This window comes from Neolamprologus brichardi, chromosome 4 (assembly GCF_056152115.1).
Source record: "Neolamprologus brichardi isolate AB-2024 chromosome 4, ASM5615211v1, whole genome shotgun sequence".
NCBI lineage: Eukaryota > Metazoa > Chordata > Actinopteri > Cichliformes > Cichlidae > Neolamprologus > Neolamprologus brichardi.
Window position 1 is genome coordinate 2,825,007 of NC_142107.1, and position 22,504 is coordinate 2,847,510.

The following is a 22,504-nucleotide window of genomic DNA, read 5'->3' on the forward strand; positions in this document are numbered from 1 at the left end:
TTTTTGGTGTGGAAGAGTTCACATGAGGCTCGTAGCTAATTCAGTTACCATTTAGTCTGAGTGGGAGCACCCTGGCAATATGCAGAGCAAAGAGTCGGCCGAGCAAGTGAAGAAGATAAGAAATTATTAGAGCCGTATCAAAGCTAGTTGGTTTGCCAAAATCAACAGTTGGGTTCATACTCATACTTCAAAAAAAAAAAAAGAATGCCTGGTAGACGGAAAGGAGCACATGGCAAGAAAAATCTCAGTATAACAGCACAGCAAGTCAAGAATGCTGTTGAGGATTGAAAGTCTATTAGTTTAACCTCAGTGGATTCACCGCCGCCAAACTCATGAGAGAAAAATCAAGAGAGGAAAAAAGGCAGTTTGTAAAAAATTGTGAAATGACCCTTAAAACTAGCCAGTGACAAACATATGGTGTTAAAAAGGTATAGCCAGTGACCCTGACCCTCCTCCTCTGTCAAATGTTGGTGGAGATTCTGTTTAAGGGTGCACGGCTGCCAAGGAAACAGTCAATCAAACAGCAGTTTGCACGATCGGATTCAGCAAAATTCACCAGAAGAAACTTTGTGGTTTTTTGGACAAGACAGCCTTAAACATACTTCTAAGTCAGGGGTCGGACACCTTTCTGATGATGAGTACCATCTAAAATTTCCTCAGAAGTTAATGTGCCATATCAACCATCGCATTAGCAATAAATTTAATAACGCTCTATATGAACAGTTACACACTATATAGATCAACTTTATAGAAGTATATTTGTTTGCAGATGTTGGCATAGTGCAGTATTGTATTTGTGTGTATTTCCGTGGTGCTGATGCTGCGCTGAGCGGACAGCTCCTGAAGCATTTGAAGTAGCAGAATGTGGAAATTTCACAACATCGCTTGAAAAAACTGCCAGCTAGCAACGTCCCTCTCACCGGTAGGCTAAGTGATTTTTAACTAATTATAAGTTGAATCTGGTAGTTGGGGTTGTTAGCTAAGATACCGTTATTAAGAAGCGGCACAACTAATGTCTCTATGTGAGCTAATTTGCGATGTACGGCCATTTATTTTTTTAATGCACCTTCTCAGATTAACTCACTGCCTGTCGTGCCATCAGTTAACCCTTCGCGTGCCAGCTGTGGCACGAGTGCCCAGGGTTGCCGACCCCTGTCCTAAGTAATCTAAAGGCTTTTCAGGCAGAGGAGCATCGTAAACTTCCTGCTTCAGTCACATGATCTCACTTAAAGCGAGCTCTGTTTCACATGCCAACAAAAAAGCAGGGGAGGAATTAAGTCTGAGAGGTCTTTAGAAAGCTGCTGACTTTACCTGCTTTTGTCTGAGATCTCCAATTGGTGGTCAGTAAGTATAAACAGAGAATCATTGCTCGTCCAGTTTCTTTCTTTTTTTTTTTTTTTTAATCAAAAATGCAGAACCCGAAGAATAAGAAAGTCTACACTGGACAATATTCATAAGAACGAGCCTACAGCAAAGCCTCAAGCTGTTCATATTGATGGAGCTTTAGTTTTCTTCCCCCCATTATAGCTCTTACTTAAATCGCATTTTCATACATTTAGTTCTTTTTCCTGCTGGCAATGATGTATGAAAACTGTAGACATGAAGTCATTAGCTAAGATTAGAAAAGTAAAATGGTGCACAAACACATGAGGCACTCAGTCATTCAAATAAACTCACAGGTCAGCCACGTTTGTCAGATCCGAACTCTCAGCTGCTTGTCTGGGACTTTATCTGCTCGTTCATATGTGACAGGGGTGGGGAACTCCAGGCCTCGAGAGCCGATGTCCTGTAGGTTTTAGATCTCACCCTGGGTCAACACACCTGAATCAAATGATCAGTTCATTACCAGGCCTCTGGAGAACTTCAAGACATGTTGAAGAGGTAATTTAGCCATTTAAATCAGCTGTGTTGGAACAAGGACACATCTAAAACCTGCAGGACGCCGGCTCGAGGCCTGGAGTTCCCTACCCCTTATATGCGAGATGCGCTCAGTACTGCACAGCTGTACACACAAATGGTTTTCGTGTCTAACAAGGGATCGTAAGGTTTTTGAGGTGCATTGAATTTCAAATTTGCCTGATAGTAACCTGGGTTAGCTCATCTGATAATTGTTTTTCAGCTTGTCCTGCTGTCATAACACAGTTTAAACAGTTTGGTGAACACAATGTTATCCCAAAATAATAAGTCAACAGAATAAGTTGGGCACACCTATCCTTTAATATTTGCTTCAAGGTCACGGAGAAGTTTTCGATCTGTTAACGTCTGTGTTAAGCTGGTCTTATCTCTGCGTCTATCCGATCCGTTTATGTGTAATTATACAACTCATCGCATCAGCACAGCTGCGCGCGTGACATCATTAAACGGTGGAGTGTCAGCTCGCTCGCTCACCGTCTCCAAAGAGCTGCAGGATGGCCAAGTCCACATGTCTCTTCCAGAGCGACTCCTTCTGGATGGCGATGCCGTACCCCGTAGTGGCAAAGATGTAGCCGCTGCCAATGGTCACCAGCTTGCAGCCCTCGTCCCTGCCAGCCATGTAGTTCAGCACGGCCGCATCGTAAATGAAAGCGTCTAGTTTGCTGGAGAAGAAGAGAGCGATGGACAAAGAGGAGGAGCGATAGGTTACAATTAATTAGCACTTGGGAGTCAGACATCACAGCTACAACATTCCAATTAACCTGCTAAATAGCTCTAAGCTGCTGATAAGTCTAATAGACTTCCACTTGGTTTGCCAAAGGCTGGGGCTGGCACACAAACTGGCGAAAAGGCGCACTTGATGAAACTGAAGAGGGGGAGTGATAGTATTATTGGATGTATTCAGCTGAGATATATTTACATGAAGCAAGACAAACAAGAGAATTTCGCAGTGATTACTTTTCAAGTCATTGTAGCCTGAATTTTACACTTCTATTGAAACAGACATTCTGATCATCGTAGTGAGTCCAATAGTGCTTCTGGGCACTTTAAAACATGATTAGGACCATTCCAAAAAGCATTCAATCAATTAAAATGAACAAAAAGCAGATTTCACCATAATATGTGAAGTGAAAAAATGCACCACTCAGTTTAATTCAGTTTTTTTTCATATAATGCCAACTCACAACAACAGTTGCCTCAAAGTGCTTTATATTGTAAGGTAGACCGTACAATAAGACAGAGAAAACCCCAACAATCGGACAGCCCACTAAGCCCTAGCACTTTGCAACAGTGGGAAGAAAAACTCCCTTTTAATAGGAAGAACCAAGCTCAGGGAAGGGCAGTCATCTGTACGAGCAGTTAGGGGTGACACTGACCGAAATACTCTTTTCAGTATCTCAAGTAATATATTCTAACACAATTTGCCAGTAATAGATTTGTGAAGTTTAAACATAAATGTGGTCATTTTCATTTTGACATTTTTCTTTTTTAACTGAAAATAAATGAATCACTTTGTTGCGAACATGCTTACCCAGACTTGAGACTCTGCAGAGCTTCATTGACATTTCTCTGATGAAACTTTGTCATGTAGGAGTGCATTTCTGGGTAGTTGTTTCTAATGTTTCTCTCTGTACTTCCATTGGGGACGGTGCCAAAACGAAACGGAGGCGAGAAGTCGTTGGGACTCTGGAACTGAACATAAAAAAACAGAGAGGCGTGTAAAACTCTGATAAGTCTTCACACAACATTGGGTAAGGACAAGCGAGTGGCACAGCATCAAACAGAAACCTTTCACCTTACCTTTTTGTCTGACAGACCGGATACCTGGTCCACGTACTCCTCCTGGATCATGAAAGCAGCCAGGTTGGCAGTGTAGGAGGCCAGAAAGATGACAGCAAAGAAGGCCCACACTGATACCATGATCTTACTGGTGGTGCCTTTGGGATTCTGCACTGGCACAGAGTTGTTGAAGACCAGACCCCACAGCAGCCAGATGGCCTTGCCGATGGTAAAGGATGGACCATGGGGCTCTAAATTAAATAGAGTTATTGGTTAAAGACAATAGATCACTTCTGGAGCAGTTGAACAATTCTCCAGGATATCAGTGATCTATTTAGAAGAACAAAACCAAAAATTAGAATTAATTTGCTACATATATTCATTTTAGGATTTCAGTCTGATCAAGGAGTTTCAATTTTTCCCCTTCTATGTTTCTGAGAAAGAAATTTATCCAGGACTTTGCTTCATGACAAACAACTAGCTTTGGTTTAATGCTAATTAGCAAGCGCTTGCTCGCTAACATGCTAGACCTGAGTAGCCACTTGGATCTGGCTTCAAAATAGAGTTTGTAACACACTCAGCTTTAAACTGTAACTTTACAATATGTTATTTGTATCTTACTGAGCACTGTGCCAGTGCTTCGCAGCCATACAGTATACGAACTCACTGTATTAACCAAGAAGCTAGATTTAGCTGATAGCATGACTCCACCTTCTTGTCCAAATACATTCCTGAAACGTGTCCTTCACAAACCAGCCACCGTATTATACAGTCATGTGAAAAATAAGGTTTTCACAGGACTCTATGAAAACTTACCATGCTCTATAATTTACTAGTTTGTAGAATCTCCTTTAGCATCAGTAACATGAAGTAATGGTTTTCTTTATGATGTTATCTCACAACACTATGGAGGAATTTTGGCCTACTCTTCTTTGCATAGTTTATTCTGTCCATTTAAGTTTGCAGCCATTTGTGTATGCACAGCTCTGTTAAGGTCCTATCACAGCATTTGATACAGGTTGAGGTCTAAACTTTGACTGGGCCGTTGGATTATGGACAAACCTGTCCAAACAGAACTGTTCCAGATGTTTTGTGGTTTATTCAGAAGCAACTTTACAACCCTTTTTGGAGAGAAGACATTCTTTCCTGCAAACCCTTCAAAAACAAGTGACACTTGTTCAGTCTTTTTCTAATTTTACAGTCATCAACTTTCACATTAATATTTGCTGAATGAGGTCTGCAGAGTCTGAGATGTAGCTCTTGTTTTTTTTTTAAATATTTTTATGATATAATACAGCTTTACATGATGACAAGACCTGCTGTTTCATGTCACTTATATAATCTTATATGTGACTGCAGTAAGTAGATTTTCTTTGTTTTATGTAATTTGTTGGAGCGTTGTTGGTTCCATTCGTCTACGAGTTGACAGACTGGTGCATTACATCCATTATGCTGTGATTAGCAGTTGGTTCATAATTTGTGTGGGTATGTGTGATTGTGTGAGAGAGAATGAGAGGGTGTTTGTGTGCAACCATGTGGGTGTGTATTGTTGTGTGGACCGTTTGTTCATGGACAAACTGTCCTTATCGTGCCAAAAATCTCCTTTGTGAAGTTTGCAAGAAAGTTACTTCAATGAATTGGGGCAGAGATTTTACAAATCTGCAGCCGAGTCATTGATATGTTATTACATCAGATCTTCTGACTCCAAACTTCGATCTGCACTCTTCATGATACCAAACTCCCACAGCGCTACAAGCAGATAAAACAAGGAGGCACATAGAAAGAAAACAGCGCTTCAGGGAGGAGTACATCTTCTCCAGAAGCTGATGAAGGATGAGAGGAATGAAAAAAAGATAACTATTGTCTATATATAGCCACATTAGAGATAGAGAGTTGAGGGAGACATTGATTTTTTTTCCCTTGTTTCTCATCTTTTCAGCTGAGGAGATCTAAGACGAATGCTGTCAGAGTTGACGCGTGAAATATGAAAATGAATGCAAATGACTTGTCCGGTGTGAGCAGCGCTGGAGGATTTGCTGAAACCTGTGCACTGCAGACACAACTGCAAATGATAAAAAGAGAGGCCGGTGAAGGAGGACGAGGAGAATGAAGTCAATGGGTCAGTGAGGACAGCTGGTCTAGGCTATATGTGGAGGTGGCCTGCAATGTGTTTCTGTGTCTCATTCATTTTTTGTGAACAACGAAAAACATTTTGTACAACACGGGCCAACTCTTGTATTGTTACAGAAAGGAAGCATCTGTACCTGCACTTGTTTCTTTGGAGCAAATAGCTACTCGGACTACAAATCTCACTGAACACTCCAAATTACTGGCCACCATTCTCATTCATAAACCTCACCAGCTAAGACAAGTAACCTGTGAACCAATACTGATCCACAACATTTATTTCTGTGGATCTTATTAGGTGTTTAGTGTCATATCCACAATTTCCAACTTGGCTGTCAGTTCAGATGCTTTCAAAAAAAATCTGAAACAAAACATAAAGCCGACAACAGAAAAGTAAATGCTGGGTAGTGCTATCAAAGTGTTTATCAGCTATTCCTGTACCTAGTATGTGCGTTCAATACGTGTGATGTTTGGACCCAAGGTCACTAAAATATCATCTCACCTTATCAAAGAAATCTGAATAGACCTGCTGCCTGGGCTACGTGCACAGGCAACATGTGTACATGTGTTTTCTGAAAATCTTCTAGATCACAGAGAGCAGCTGCAGCACACAAAACAAAGTTTTCAACCAGGATGTCGTTTTGTTGTGGTAATTTTAAGACTGAAAACGTGACGTTTTCACCCGTGAACTAAGTGCTTTGACACACTTATAATCGATATAAATGCTGAAATGCAGAAATATAAATACTGCTGGTTTATTTATTGGTGGATATTAAACATAGATAAACAGATGAAGAAGGCAACCCTGCTATAAGACTGTTTACATCTATATCACTGAATGGTTTAGTTACCAACAGGTACTGTGTGTGTGTGTGTGTGTGTGTGTGTGTGTGTGTGTGTGTGTGTGTTTGTGCATGTTGCGCTGAAGCCTCTCACCTCTGCCGTCAGCCAGACACCGGTTGTAGCCCACAGGGCTGAAGTACTCGAATATAAACACAGCCACTGCTGACACCAGCAACAGCATCACGAACATCATCACCCACACATCCGCACTGAAGGGCTCTGGAGGGCGAGAGAGTGAGAGAGGGAAGAGGAGAGAAAGATGAAGGGAGAAGGGGGGGGGGAGCATGGACAGAGAGAGATAAGTAAACGGGTGGGGCGGCGGTGGGGTGTGTAAGGAGGCAGAAGACGGGGAATAGACAAGGGACATTAGCAGAGAGCGAGGGAGAGGGAAAAAGAGCGAGGGCGGTGGAGAGAAAGAGAAAATGAAGCAAGAGAGAGGAGAGGGCAAGAGAAATATGCAAATGTGGTGCGCCAGATTGAGAAGAGGAAGGAAGCATCAGAGAAATGGAGTGGGAGTGGGAAATATAAGAGGGCAAAGAGACAGGGAGCAAAACAGTTAGCCATATTATCATGCACTCCAGTGTTCGCTGTGCAAATGTGCTGAAACTTGGCTCTTATCATTTGGCGTGGTCACTAAATCTCTTTCTGTTCAACTTTTAAAGGGGAAAAAAAATCAAACAGCGTAATAAAAAGTCATCACTGTCCGTTTGTCAGGAAGGCGAACGAAAAGACATTTGTGCAAAAATTGCTTTTAAATTTAACTCCTAAGAATTCTTGAAATCTTTAAGTCGAACCATTTAAGTGAAACTGAAAAAGTGTACAGTTCAAAAGGATGCAGCTTTACTGTACGTGTAAATATAAAGATATTAAAATGCAATTTGTCCTCTATGGTGGACTCTATGGATCATTTTGGACTCCACCACCAGTACAAACTGCATACACTATATGGGTCTGTACTATAGAGGGGATTTTGTTCACTTTAAAGGGGCTTTGGTGGAGCTGACTAGGGACAAAAGCACCATTGGTCCACATACAGTTAAATGAAGGAGCCTGTCTATGCTAGCTTAACAAACATGCAGGCTTTTTAATGCATTTTAAGCATGACTAAATTAAACTCCACTTCCTGAACACAGAATGTCTTTAAAATCCTGATTTTCATTTGTGTGAAGGCCAAAACCTTTCTGATGGATGCCAGATTTTATGCAAGACAGAAGGGCTGTTTGTGCACTGGCCATTAGGCCATCCTACATTCAAAATGCTGATTTAAAAAAAACAACTTTCCAAAACCTGCCAGATCAGAGCACAAATGAAGATCAATCCTTTAAGAATAGTGCTTAAATGCCTGGTGGCTTATCCATTATTGTGTTTTTGTTTAGTTTTTTTCAATAAACTGCACAAAAGACGACATTCCTACAAGTTTGACCGGTCTCTCCTGGATCAGTGCTCACACAGGTCAAAACACAGCCTTTGGTCTCTTCCCCTGATCCATCTCTGCCGCCCTCCCCCAACCTTTTACAGCTCGCCTTCCTCACCTAAGAAAGCCGAGGGCGAAACGGTGCCATTGCTGCGCGAGACCATGACGCTGATGCCTGTCTCAATAAAGGGGACGGAAAAGTCAATGACCTCTGACCTCTCCTCGTTGATGGTCAAGGAGCCGACGGCCATGTGAGCGTTTTTTAACACCACCTAGACAAGATGCAAAAAAAAAGCAGAAAGAGAGAAAGTGTGTCTGTTATCTGTTTCTCAACACATCCGTCAGGCAGCTATCAATAACAGAGGCAGAGTGAGGCAATGAATGGAGTCTTGTGTACTGTGGCAACAAACGCATCCAAAAAAACTATTTCAATGGAGATCGTTAAGAATAGCTTATGGTCATAAAACAGCATAAAAATAGCATATCAGAGCCATCGGTTCATTTGAAGGTGACTGTGCAGTCTTTCTAAATGTGAATCAATCCTGTTTGGCGATGTAACAGAGACAAAGGTGGACATCCTTATAGTTTAAGATCATTCATGTGGAAAGCAAATACTGTTTATACCGTCTATTCAGGTTCCCCTCTGCTTCAGGATGAATGAAAAATGAGCCTTCTGGATTATCTAACGTGTCAATGGTAACGAGCAGGTTTCACGATAGGACGTGTTTTTGTACTGACTTTAAGATCAATGTTATATCACATGATCACATGGTCAGAATTCATAAGCATATGGCGGCATCCTATGTCACAGGTCGTTATGCAGATCATAAACAAGGCTGGTGTAATCACAGAGTTAATTAGTTAACAAGAGCACTCAGACAGCGCAAGAAATAAAAAGTGTGTTGTACAGCTGTCTCTATGCCCTTTTATGTGATGCATTACTCAATATGTGACTTTTTTTAAGGTCAACTTTGACCTCTGGCACTAATAATAAAGGTCGAGGTCAAATGCTTAGCCAACTTGTGAGTAAAGGTTTTACTGATTTTCACTTTTGGTGTGCAATTGACCTGATTTTAACCAGTCAGCTCGAGCTGTTATTGGTATCTACCATCACACATAATTTGAAAACGATATCTCTGAAACTGTGGATGCTAGACTGCTAACAAACAGACAAACAAACAAACAGACCTGATTATGTACTGCCTCCCTAGCTCCAGATATCTAAAGGTCATAGAAAGCATGAGTTAGACCTATGCTTTGTTTATGGAAGATATATTAAAGGGATTATTGGGACCAAAATTAAATTTAGGGTTTTTTTTCTCTGTCCTGTATTTATCCCCTAGTGTTTTTTGTCAGTTTCACAGTTTTAAAGATATCAGCTGAAGGGATGTCGGCCTTCTCTTAAATATAAAGGAAATAAATGGGACTTGATTTGGCACATTCACCAAACAAACAAAAGATCCCCAGTTTGATCCCAGGAATGGACACAAACTCCTTCACGGTTGTGTCAAATCAAATATGTGGCACCACCTTCTCTGGCGACTTTAATAAGGGAGCAGCTGAAAGCAGTTTTCTTTCATGAGGGAAAAAGTTCCAAAAAACACATTTGAAAAATTTAGCAGTAATGTCTCGCTGTTGTACCCACGAGTCTCTCCTGAAGGGAGGATGGATGCTTTCTTCGGCTGACTGATACAATTGCTGGGTGTAGTTTGATAGAAGGAAATTGGTTCCTATATTAAACTGCTCACAACAGGGATTGTGGATTTTTTAAAGTGATTTTTTATTCAAAAGAATATTCAAGAGAAAGCAGACATTTCCACAGCAAATATATTTTAAAATGCACATTAAAAGAATCTCAATGACAGACGGCACTGCGGGCTGGAGGAAAAAGCATGTTGATTTAATTTTTGGTTGGTGAACACTTTAAACTTTAGAGTGGACCTTATTTTCGGTCTTATAGTCAAGCTGCTCACTTCCTTCCAATAACATCTGTCCCAGAATACATACAACACTTTACCCTCGTCTTCAGTAACCACGCGGAGCAAAAGAGGCTGAAACACCAACCTCTCCAAAGAACAAAACCACAGCTCAGTTCCTCAAGTTAAACTTTGTTCTGAGAAACGGAGAAAAGTTGTAGTTCCTTTGTAGTTCCCTTCTCCTTGTCCATTAACATGTATAAAACATGATGCAGACAAGGCACTCTCTATCTGCTAGCTGTCCAAAAGAGTTTTCCAGCATACGAGGGAGATTAAATTTGATATGCGGTTAGGAAAGAAAGGATACAAAAGTGTGCAAAGAAACATGAGGCTAAGAAAATGGAGGCAACGGAGACAAAGATGGAGCGCGGTAGATCGAGACAGCACACTTTCCACACATATAGCACTCGGACTGGACACTCGTGACGCTCGCCAGGGGACGGCGAGGGGGAGAAAGACACAAAGAGGGAGGGAGTAAGTGGGTTACCACACTGGGTCAGGGCTGCTTGAAATAGCCGCCCCAATGCCTTCCTCTACCTGCCTTCTTTCCCTTCCATACCTCTGCACAGGTAGTATATTTAGCCCCAAATTTCTACAGCCCTACAGCACAAGTGGGACAGGACTGTCTCTCTGAGTTAATAAGGCGTGTGTGACTAGTGTGAGTCAAAGCTCCGCTGTGTGCTTCAGTGTTATAGTGAGTGCGCGCACACAACGGTGAGTCATAAAAGGGAAAAAGACAAAGAGAAGCGAGTGAACCTTTGTTCGCTACCTGTGAAGTGGACCTTTACAGGCAGGGAGACTATTACACATCTGCTCTGCACATTATCTGCAATGCTTTTTTTTTTTGTCAAGTGTTTATGTGTGCGCAGCATGTGTGCATTTGTAACTTTCCGATCTTGCTTATTCTGCCAGCATATGAGTATGGATGTGCGTGATTGCCTTTGTGTGTGCGTGCCTTAATGTGCGAACATCTCCCTGGGGAAGACAGCGAGTCCAACCAGCAGCGTACTCACTTCCTCGCTCCCCGTTCGCTCTCTCCATCTCCCTCCTACGACTTGTTCTCTCCGTGTTATGAAAGTGACCCATGTGGGTGTTATTGAGAATGAGTGAGCGAGGTTCTGCGTTTGCGTGTGTTTACGTGTCTTGGCTGTTGCGTGCGTGTGTGTGTGTGTGCGCGCGCGTGCCAGTCTTTATGTGTCTCTGCTAGCGAGGCTAAAATTCATGTAATCAAGCGTATTGCCTCTAATATTTTAGATTAGGTGCACTGGGGGCAGCGCAAGTCAGCGCAGCCCATGAAATGTGACACTAACTGCTAGAATTGAGTTAGGACAAAATGTAGGACTTCTCATCACATTCATTGATTTTCTTTTTTCTTTTTTTAAATTTGATCTTTTGTCTTTGTGCGCTGTGGCAAATTGTGAAAACGCCCTCGATGATCTCTGCGAGATATCCGGGAGCGCGCTCAGACATGTTTCGTGCAAGCGTGCGTCGCCGTCGGCCCAGATCTCGGTCCGCCGTCAATGTGAGATATGCTGCAGTTTTGGCTGTTCTCCAAGCGGAGAAGGACGCAGGTCGGATTTAGTTAGATCCAGCAGTTATGGCGGAGCTTTGCTGAAGTGTGAGAGTGTAAATCTGACCTTACAAGTGCAACATAAAGAAACGGTCTCACCAAATAGGGTTTCTTTGTGTCTACATGTCTTCTTTGGTTCATGTTTTTCCTTGCTTAGTCAGACATTAGAGTCTGCATGGGTAAGAGAGGTGGATAAATGCCCCCCTCCCCCCGTCTATTCTCCTAATGACCATTCATCTGTGGAGGTGAGAAGGAGATGGCACATTACAACGCTTTTAGTCAGGGCGATAGAGTTTATTACAGGTGGCCACACTTACAGCTCGGTGCCCACTAAATAGAGGTTGACTGTAATGGCTTTATGTAAGAGATTAAATGTGTCAGTAAATTGAATAGCAAAAGTGTCCACGCAGGAAAAAGCAGACACGTAAACTCATCTCGTCTCTGTCTTCGGTGACTTCCGAAGGCTGCTCAAACTTTATTATCCACGCAAAGTTGGGCAAAGCCAAAGTCCTTCAGTAGCAACTCTGACAAAACATGTTCTCAACCCGTGACCTTTGGGGTCCTATTGATCTGTTTGCCTTCATTAACAAATGGCCAACGTCAGACAGCACAAGTGCAGTTCGCTCTTATAAGTTGAAGTATGGGAACTGACAACGACCTTAGCTTGGGAGCAATGTCGATTAGGAAATGTTTCAAGCCCGCAGTGAATTGTTGCAGCTGACTGAGCTGAACCTGGGGTGAGGTGCTTAACCCGTCTGACATAAGAATTAGGCCCGTGTGGCAGAAGCTTGACCCGGAAAGGGAAGCTTATAATTCAAGGTATGAAAACGCGCTTCAAAGAGGAAACGAACCGTTCAGGCAGCCCCTGTGTGAGTTAAATATAGCTCAGGACATTGAAAGCAGACAGTAACTTTGTTTCCCCTTTGATCTTTTATTCACCTTCACCTCCAACTTGGCAGTAACTCCAAGCATCCTAATGCGGTCCGCTCATCTCAGCAGAACAAGAGAAAAAAGAATCACACTGGCTGCATGGTAAAAACCACAAGCAGCTGATATAACGATGCAGTAAGAGGCAAAGGGTACACAGCTTTGACTTTATATTTCTGCTGTCCAATTTATGTAATTCATTTTGTAGCGCCAATAGTTTTGAAATGGCACCTTTTATTGTTACTTCAAACCGAGCTCAGGCTGTTCTCTGAGCAGATCAGTGGATAAGAGGAAACCTCAGTGCCAGTCCACACCAGCTGATGTCTAAGCTAACATACTTCATACTCATTCAGCTGGGTTTATAGAGTTGCTTTAGCCTGCCTAAAGTTGATCTTGCATCTCCAAGCCACTTTGCAACCCACCTCCACCCCCAGCTACTTTTTTCACACTGTTTTTTTCTTATTTTGTGGTATTTTGGTTACGTTTGTGCCCTCCAGAGAGGGCTTTTTAACCTAAGGAAACATACTTGCGTCCAATCCTCCAAAAACACAATGCTGACTGACTGGAAAAGTGGGTCAGAACAGGGAAGGGAACAACAGCAGCCATTACCACAAATGGGTGAAGCACGAGAAATACAGCAGAGAAGCCTGGCTGGTGGCTGTAGTGGACATTTTTCATTGTTTTTAACATTAACATACCTTTGCTCTTGTCCATAGCTGGTTAATGGACCAATAACAACACAAGCAAGAGTCCACAGACTGTTTGTCACACTGCCCCCTGGTGACAGTGAAAAACTACAACATGTCGACAATGGTCTGCAAGGCCATGATGTATGTATGATGTGTCTAAACTGATTGTGATTGATTTCTGGCAGTTCGTGACCTCCCTGGCAGAATATGCCAGTGCATATTCTGTTATTGGTTGGTGGGTAGTTTCTGATTTGCATTGCGCTTTTTACTCAGAGTAAATCACAAGGAATTTTTGGTGCTAGCATCAGACAGCAAACTCCACTAATCACTCGCAACTGGTCAGGAACATCCATTTTTATCTTTCCGTCACAACCGGTGGTTGACAGTTGGTTGGCCTCTGGGTCTGTATGACTAAGCCCTTATTTAATCAATGCTGTCTCTGCTGTCATTGATGTCTGCTCTGTTTTGTATGGGGGGGGTCTTGCAAGAAATGACAGCAGATGGGAATAATTTTATTTTGACAGTAGCAGTCCTGATGGAAATAAGTGCAACTGTCATATAATTTCCACATGCATGACAATGAGAAGTTTCCGTTTCCCCAGAACATTATTAGTGGATATCCTTTTTGATGATATCGTCTCCATTACATGCAGAACTGTCACTTCTGCAAGTAATGGAGTCAAGGTGTGCAAAATTAAAAAATAAGACACAAACAGACGTATTACATCCTTACCTCTCCCACCATGCCGTTCCAAGTTCCATTGACTTTCTTGCCATGTTTTCCATTGGTGACCAGGTAAAGGTCATAGGTAAATTTGACTGACTTGGCAATCTTCTTCAGGATGTCGATGCAGAAACCCTTACAGCAACGCTTGATGTAGATCCCTGACTCTTTTGTCTGATTGCTGCATAAAAGGACAGATGGACAATTATTTAATTAAAAATGTACATCTGTGTGAATGGCCATGAATCATTAATTGTAAAAGTGATTTGGTGTTTCTGGCACTGTCACTGTCACACCGATGAAGTGTGAAATGATTCCACCTCGGGCTCCGCAAAGCTGCCGTGGGAAATTAACATCATTCACAAGCAAATTTTAGGCAGTTGCCAGGCTTTTCATTTCTGCTTCGGTCAGTTCTGCAGTAGGTGGATCTGTGAGCTACTGTGGCAGATGGCAGGAAAAATATGTGTAAAAACTAACACTAATCTAACCTTTTACTCGGTGGTAATTAGTTTTTGTCTTGTAACGCATTCTTACGTTTGATTCTCAGGCATCTAAGCATTAATCTGACACAGATTTTATACACGTGAAATTTGAGCCTCACACTGATTTGATCTGTTTCCGGCAGGGTACAGTGTTCCTCATGCACGTCCCACTAAGCGGATCCACGTCTTCCACAATGACGAACGGAGCCTCCTCCAATGTCACGATGGACAGGTGGTCATCTTCTCTGTTTGCTGGTCCCCCGTATAGTTCATAGCGAGGCCACACATGGTACTTCATGGACAGGGAACCGTTCTCCCATTTACCCACCTGGAGAAACATAGAGAAAACAAAAGAGAGTAAGTCTGCCTTTAAAATCACACAGCAAGTGAGACTTTATTCCTTTATGTAGTTGCTTAATAGCAATCATGGAGAGACTTGCAGTCTTTTTATTTTCGTCTTTTGTGATTGAGCCTTGAAGTGCCGAAAATAACGGTGAAACACATCAACTGGCAGAACTCAAAATCAAAACAAGAATTTGGATTAAATTTCACACTGCAGTAACTCAAGACCATAAAAAAATAACTGCAGCTCTGCAACTGCAAACAGCTCTGAAATATATCACCAGGATCCTGCATGGTGTTCAAGCAAAAATATCTCAATATAATTTTAGAGCTTCTATTTCTACTTTGTATTTTTGTGATTTTGAGATGAGAGGTGACTTTTACCTTTGACGGATTCTTTATCGGTTAAACTTTTCATTTAAAACAAGAAAATTCAAATGAAAGTTTAATATATGTACAATTGCTCCACCCACCCAAGGAGAAACCCACTAAAATAGATGGCATACCCTTTGATTTTCATAATAAAAAATTCATAAATTGAACATTTAGAGATCCTGTCCCATTCATTAGGTTACTCTTCATGAGCCCATGCTTACATTAGTCTATTAGATGTTTATTAAACAAACCTTCCTACACTGCAGAAAGCTTATCCCCTAAAATTACCCATGAGCCAGTGCTGGATCAAAGAAAAAACGGTTAGCTAGTGTGGGACAGACAAGCCACAGGTGTTTCAATGTTTTCTAAGCCTAACAGAAAGAAAACAGCAAATTCCTGCTCTTGGATCACATGTCTGTTTCTAGCCACACCATTCTCTGGTGACCACACCACTGGAGATCCACACGGCATTTCTCTATGGGAGGTTTGTACAAGGATCTCCAACTGCCCCTAGGAGACGAACCCCGAGCCAACACGCCAAACCACCTAAAGCGGCCAGTGATGCTTACAAAGCTTTCTTCAACACCAGTTAAGTAGTTCAGGTTTAAAAAAGATAATGGCGATCCTTCTTCATCCTGCTCCCCCACTGTAGCACAAATGAATAATGATGGAAAGTCAAGCACCAAGATCCACCAGTTGTCTCGAAAACGAGTCCCTACTTTCTCTCTAAAGATACCAGGATGGCTTTTTAGAGAGGCAATAGGGACTTCTAGAGACTTCTTCTCGTAGCTTTTCCAGAAGTCATAGAGATCTTACCCCAGTTTCCTGAGTTTTAATTAAATCACATTTTTAGAAGAACCCCACCTAAAGCCACTTCCTGCTATCCCAAGTCGTGTTTTCACTATCAAACTAATAATTCGACCCTGTAACAACCTGATTTCCTTTTCTAACTCCTGAAAACAGTTTTGTCCAATAGCTATTGTGTCACTGTGTATTTTTGGTGAGAAGAATTCCAACAAAACTAACCTGTGTTTTTCTTAGATCTCCCCATTGAGACAGATTGTCAACATCTTTTTGTTTTCAAGTCTCCGGTGACTCCAGACGTCAGAGAAAGCCTGCCAGAACTCTCTGTTATGGGTCAGTCGCACATTAAAGTGACAATATGGTAACAGCATGCCAGCAAAGAGATGCCTAAAAATCACTAAATGGTGATCAAAGAAACCAACAGGTGGTATTGCTGCTTTAACCAGCGCATTACTGTAAAATTGATTCACCTAAATTCTATCAAGCCTGGCTGCCCTCCAGCTGCCTTCAGAGATTCCACATATGTGTAATTTCTCACATCTGAAGCTTCCTCCAGATGTCTCTAAGACCATTTTTAATAATGACGGTGGACAGAAGGGAAGCTGAAGATGTATAATAAGGGTTCCCCCTGTAATTCTACCAGCTGAAGGATGGGTGGTACGTTTACAATCCCACTACTATTGAGCCATTATTTAACTGTTTTGTTTTATCATTTAATTTTTCACTTCATGTCAATTTTATTTATATAGCACCAAATCCCATCAGCAGTTGTCTCAGTGTGCCTCAGAAAACCTCAACAACCTGATGACCCACAATGAGCAATCACTTGGCGACAGTGGGAAGGAAAATCTCCCTTTTAACAGGAAGAAATCTTGGGGAGAACCAAGCTGAGGGAGGGGCAGCCACCTGAGCTTGCCCCTCCCTGAGCAAGCTTTGTTTCTCTATCCCTGCCCCCACTGATATTTAAAGTTCCAATCCTCAAATCTTCCATACAGAGCAGAGAGGAAAAAGAAGAAAGACGGGACAGTGAAACCCTTCCAAGAGCAAATTATCTTCTGTTTTTCACACTTTTTATTGTCATAGGAGCTTTTCCCCGTTTTTTCCTTCCTGAGTTTCGTCAGTATCTTCTTTACACAAAACCCTTTTTGTTTACTTAGCTGTTCGTGACCAACCGCTCTCCTCATCTTTAAAACAGAAAAGTCTGGGGAATAGTCTGACTCCCACAGACGGTCTTCCAAGGGTTTTATCAAAAAAGTAACAGGAGTACGACTGTTGCCGCTCGTCTCGTGATACAATATCTGAGGATTGCTACAAAGACTCACCCTCAAGCATTTATTACTCTTTATTTTCAAGATTTATGGCGTTCAAACAACTTGTAGTTATGCTCTGATTTTCAGCTTCAGCTGCCTTTATTCTCGTCTGTCCACTACCTTCACTGTCCTCCACTTCTCTGTCATCCTGACTAGAGCTTCTACCTTTCGCTTCGTCAGTCTCGTGCACGACTCCTTCCACTCTAGCCTCGTGTCTAACAGGAGAGCAGAACACTCACAGAGAGAGATGCCATAACTTTTTTGTTTTGTTTGTTCACCTCTCAACTCAGTAAGTGAAATTACTATTTCAAGAGAGTGTGTAAAAAAGAGAGGAGAGGAGAGGAGAGGAGAGGAGAGGAGAGGAGAGGAGAGGAGAGGACTGGGACACAGAGTAGAGAATGAGAACAAGGTTATTCTGAAGGGCGAGACTGAAACAGAGGGAAAGTGCAGAATTCAGATAGAGCGTAGAGGACGGGTAGAGAAATACAGAAGTGGATGGAGAGATTAATTGAAGAAAAAAAGAGATGAGAAGCAGCTAATTTTGCAGAGAGAAAGGGAGAGTTTAAAGGAAGAGAAAGAGCCAAGTGAGTGTCTGGATGACAGAGAAAGAAAGCCAGAGATGGAGCTCATTCAAATGCAAAATACAGGCTCTTCTGTAGAGGAGTGTCCAGCTGTAGGTCTGGAGGACCCTCTAGCCCTTGTGGCTCTACTCCACTGAATAAGCGTCATCAATTAGTCAATTTCCCCCAGATGGCTCTCACATAAAACCATACCTGGAGACTATGCCTGTGCCCTTTCCTCCGGTTGTGCCAAGTAGGCCATTTTTATGAGCGGAAAGATGTGGGTGGAAGTGGGAATGGATCATCAGCTAATTGGACTTGGTATAATGCGAGGCAGGGGAGGACAGGGAGCTGTGGTGTGAGTATGTAAAGTTAGGTTTGCACTCTCATTAAATATGTAAATGTGCTCAAACACATTGGACTCTGGGGAGCACAAACTTGGCAAGGCTGCCTGGAGTGGACAAACTAAGGCTGTGTATCTCTGGGGCACAATGCAGCCTTTTTCCTGTTGGGACAAAAAAAAGGGGGGGAGTGAGCTGGAGCAAGTGATGGAGACAGACAGAGATGGAGGTGGGGGACTAAGAAATGAGTGGGGTGTATTGGAGGATAAGGGTTAAAATCAACCAGCCAGGGCAAAAAGCATGACTGGGTACTACAGTATACCTGCTACTTCAAAGGTGCAGTGGAAGGATCGTTGTAGCTGGAACTCATTAGGATCCAAGAAAAGTGGTTCAGCTGGAAGTCAAGCTAAGAATTAAACATGAGCGAGGGAATAGGAGGAGGAGGAAAAGGGATGGGGTGGTTCAGGCTGCAAGGGGAGAACGGGATAGAAAGGAGAGAGAGGAGGGGAGAGTTTCACCTTGTTCTCCGATCAGAGGACAGAATATAGATTAGAGAGGCAGAAGAAAGAGAGAAATACAGAGAATAAAGAATAGGGAGAGTCAAAGGAGTCAGACTGCAGGACACAGAAACAATAGAGGGTAAGCATCAGGAAACACAGATGCATGCCAGTGACTTGGCAGGTGGTGATGCGTCAGGTTCATTTAAGGTTGTGGACACGGGATTATTGTTGCCATATGTTCACTACCATCTTCTTTTCCACCTGTGCTTGGAGACTTTTTTCCCAGTCTGTACAATGAAAAATCTGCACCTTCATTCACTGAACGGAAGTTTTACATTTAAAGTTTGACTGACATTTAGTTGTTATTCATTAAGTCATACATTTCGATACACGAGTCAGCAACTCTCTCGCAGCTGAACTTTCAACCTCTCAGCTTTAAAGGCCTGTGGCACGGTGCGGTGCCTGAACCATTTCTGTGCATCAGACTCAATCTCATCTCTCCATTCTTTAGCTATAACTGCTTATGTGTGACGGTTATAAGGAGGCGGAAACCAATCCCAGTTTGCGTTATGCAAGAGGAAGGATACAAACTGGGCAGGCTGGCAGTCAATCACAGAGCTGACACATAAACGGACAGCCAGTCACCTCTGTGTTCACGGGCAATTTTACCACACAGTTACTCAAACCTGCATGCCTTTGTGCTGTGGGAGCGTGGAAGCGTTAGCAGAACATGCTAACAAAAAGAGCCACTGGAAGTTGGGAGTCTACTTTTGTCCACAGCAAGTAACAATTAGAAGATTATCAGTGTCTGAGCAACTTGTTTTACACACATTGTGTTAAATAATGTCATCACAATCACGGCTCAACTCAACGTTGTGTCAGTTGACTGTAAATTCTTTGCTAATGGCAGCAAGTACAGATCGCACCCTTAAGGCGTTCTTTGTTTCAACAGGACCAAAATTACATTTTATCAATCCATAGTTTTCAGTCATGTGATCGTCATGTGACCGTCTCAACACCCTGGCAGGCAAAACAGTACTCCAACAAGACCGCAAATAGTGGACGCAGAACAAAAGTGTTGTTCTTTTCACCTGTCTTGAGTCAAAACTACTTGGATCATCTATCCATGGAGGAAAAACAAAGGCGTTTTTAGTGATTTGTGTTCCATATTCTGCCACTGCAGAGCTCAGTGAGAATCTTAAAAAAATCCCTCACCTTACACTGCTGCCAGGATGAAAGCTTTCAAAGTAAGGACAGCTCTCTAGTTTTTGTTGTTTTTTTTAAGGTGAAGAACGAGAAATTGTTCATTGTTCAAAACGCTACATAGCTAGCTTAAACAAATGTAAATCTTGCGTTTTGTTGGGCATTTACAAAGTAGGGCCAGTAAAGTTTCAACAGCATTAATTTGTCAAATTATTGTTGCATCATAACAGTAAAGCTGACTGTGTATTTTTCTGTTGTCAGTAAATCATTCCTACAGTTTAAATGAGCCGACACTAACAGTCAGGGTCACTGTGGAGAAGAAGGGACTAGTGGCCTGTAAGGCAGGGTTAGCAGAGGTGTGTTTACATGTTGGTGCCATGTCTTCACAGTTCTAGCAGCTGTAAAGCTGTACATTCAAAGACATTCAAAGGATGAGTGGAAGGCAAAGGACAGCAGTACTGTTTTTGCCCACAGGGTGGGCGTGTCCCAGTAGCTCTGACATCATGTGGAAACTATGGATTCATTGATTTTTTTACATTTTTTTGTCCAGAACATTATTTGCCTTTGCTGCCTCTAAAACGTTTTTTTTTAATTAATAAGAAACTTTTTTTTTAAATTGTTATTTGTTTTTAACATTGTTACCCTCCAGTTTTTAAAAATGCCCATCCTCTGTCAGTTCTAAGTTTTAAATATCTAGTCTGCACGAGGGTCAGGTAAACAGAATGAACCAGAATAGATGATTCATTAAACCGTATCGTTATTTATTTAACAAAAATCAAGCCAAAATGCACGGTGAGAAACTACGGAGACCACATGATTCACTAGCTTATAGAACCACATTTAGCAGCATAACTTGTAGTAATTGTTTTCTGTATGACTTTCTCTCATGTCAATGCGGAGGAATTTTGTTTGCAATGTTGCTTCAGTTCATTGAGATTTGCAGGTGTTCATTCATGCACAGCTAACTTAAGATCCCACTGCATTTTAATCAGGTTGTATGTGACTGGGCAATACTTTTCTTTTTCAGCCACTCTGTTGTATATTTGCTGTGCTTGGGATTGTCGTCCTGTTCCATGGCCCAATTTTAAGCCAAGCATTAGCTGTCAGACACATGGACTCGTATTTGACTTGAGAATACTTTGGTATGCAGAGGACTCATGGTCGACTCAATGGCTGTAAGGTCACTGAATTGACTTTACAGCCACCTCCACCACTGTGCTTCACAGTTGGTATGAGGTGTTTATGCTGATATGCTGCATTTGAATTTCTTCAAATGTGGGTTGGGCATTATGGCCAGACATCTCCACTCATGTCCCATCTGTCGAAAGGACATTGTTCCAGATGTCTTGTGGTTTTTTTGGATGCACCTTTGCAAACCTGAGCAGTGCTGCTGCTGTTTTTAGTGTGAAGAGGCTTTCTCCTGAAAACCCTTTGAAAAACATATTTATTCATTCTTTTTCTAATTGTACTGTCATGAACTTTAAGATTTAACATGCTAACTGAGGTCTGAAGAGTCTGAGATATAGCACTGCTGTTGTTTGTAGCAATTTCTCTGAGCATTAAACGATCTGACCTTGGGGTGAATTTACTTTTTTTCTTACCTCCACTTCCGGTAAGTTTGGTGTAGGTTTTGAGAGTTTTCCACTTGTAAATAACAGAATGATCAATCTCAGATTGTTTGGAAATGACCTTATAACCCTTGCCAGATTGATGCGGAGCAACAATTGCTTCTCTAAGATCATTGATGTCTTTCTAGCCTTATACTTTTTTATTATCAGGATGTCTGTAAATGTATGAATGGATATCTGTATGTATGGGATGGTCTAAAAAAATGACAAATTGTAATCAGAGAATACAGTTTCACTCCATATATTTACCTTGATCTCTTTGTCCCACCCAGTCTTTACAATAACTTGCTGCCTGTTAGTTCTTAAGGGTGTCTTGACATCTTTTTAGTGAAACAAACAGATTTTTTTGGAGACAGCGCATAACCGGGATTTTGTAACAAAAAAAAAAGCTGCATAACGAATAGGCAACTGTTAAGCAAGTTTTGAAATTAAAACAGCTGTGAAGCAGCATTCAAATAACACATCACCACTCTGGAGCCTCTGCTGCAGTGCATTGCTCAAAGGCACCTTCACTGAGCTGATAATATCTAATCAGAGTAGCGTCTGTAAGGCTTAAGGCTTAAAATGCTTGAAAAGTGAAAATCAGACGATAAGAGATCCAGATAAAGACACACAGATACTCGCGGACTTCATAGGGAACAGCTAACTCATTGCTTCTATTCATTTTAACAGTTTACAAAATGTTTTACTGTTAACAACAGAGGACAATTAGGTTATTCAGGACTTATTATTTTATGCACATCGGCTGGTTTTTTTTTTCTTCATCTGAGTGTCTTACCCTCCCCCCCGACACACACACAGACTGTCAGTGTCTCCCTCTGTCTCACCCTGTCCCACTGTCTCTCCTTGTTGAGCAGAATGATGACCAGCTTGGGATGCATCTGGTATCCGTCCTCACTGAACGACAGATTTCGTCCCTCAAACGTCACATTCATCAGGTACCTGCAGAAGAAAACATTGAGGAAAAAACAAACTGACGCATATATCACTTGCTGG

At 42.0% G+C, this 22,504-nt stretch overlaps 1 protein-coding gene across 4 annotated transcripts in view; it reads right to left on the bottom strand.

The window, feature by feature from the left end:
- Window positions 1-22,504, bottom strand: part of grin2ba (glutamate receptor, ionotropic, N-methyl D-aspartate 2B, genome duplicate a) — a 141,494-nt gene that overhangs the window by 21,817 nt on the left and 97,173 nt on the right. For all 4 annotated transcript variants that reach the window (XM_006797926.2, XM_006797925.2, XM_087839607.1 and 1 more), the window contains exons 8-15: window positions 22,336-22,450; window positions 14,565-14,773; window positions 13,973-14,144; window positions 8,196-8,349; window positions 6,757-6,882; window positions 3,715-3,944; window positions 3,446-3,606; window positions 2,389-2,576 (exon numbers count right to left, since the gene is read on the bottom strand). In XM_006797926.2, coding sequence (XP_006797989.1) covers window positions 2,389-2,576; window positions 3,446-3,606; window positions 3,715-3,944; window positions 6,757-6,882; window positions 8,196-8,349; window positions 13,973-14,144; window positions 14,565-14,773; window positions 22,336-22,450 — 1,355 coding nt within the window. The remainder of the gene's footprint in view (window positions 1-2,388; window positions 2,577-3,445; window positions 3,607-3,714; window positions 3,945-6,756; window positions 6,883-8,195; window positions 8,350-13,972; window positions 14,145-14,564; window positions 14,774-22,335; window positions 22,451-22,504) is intronic.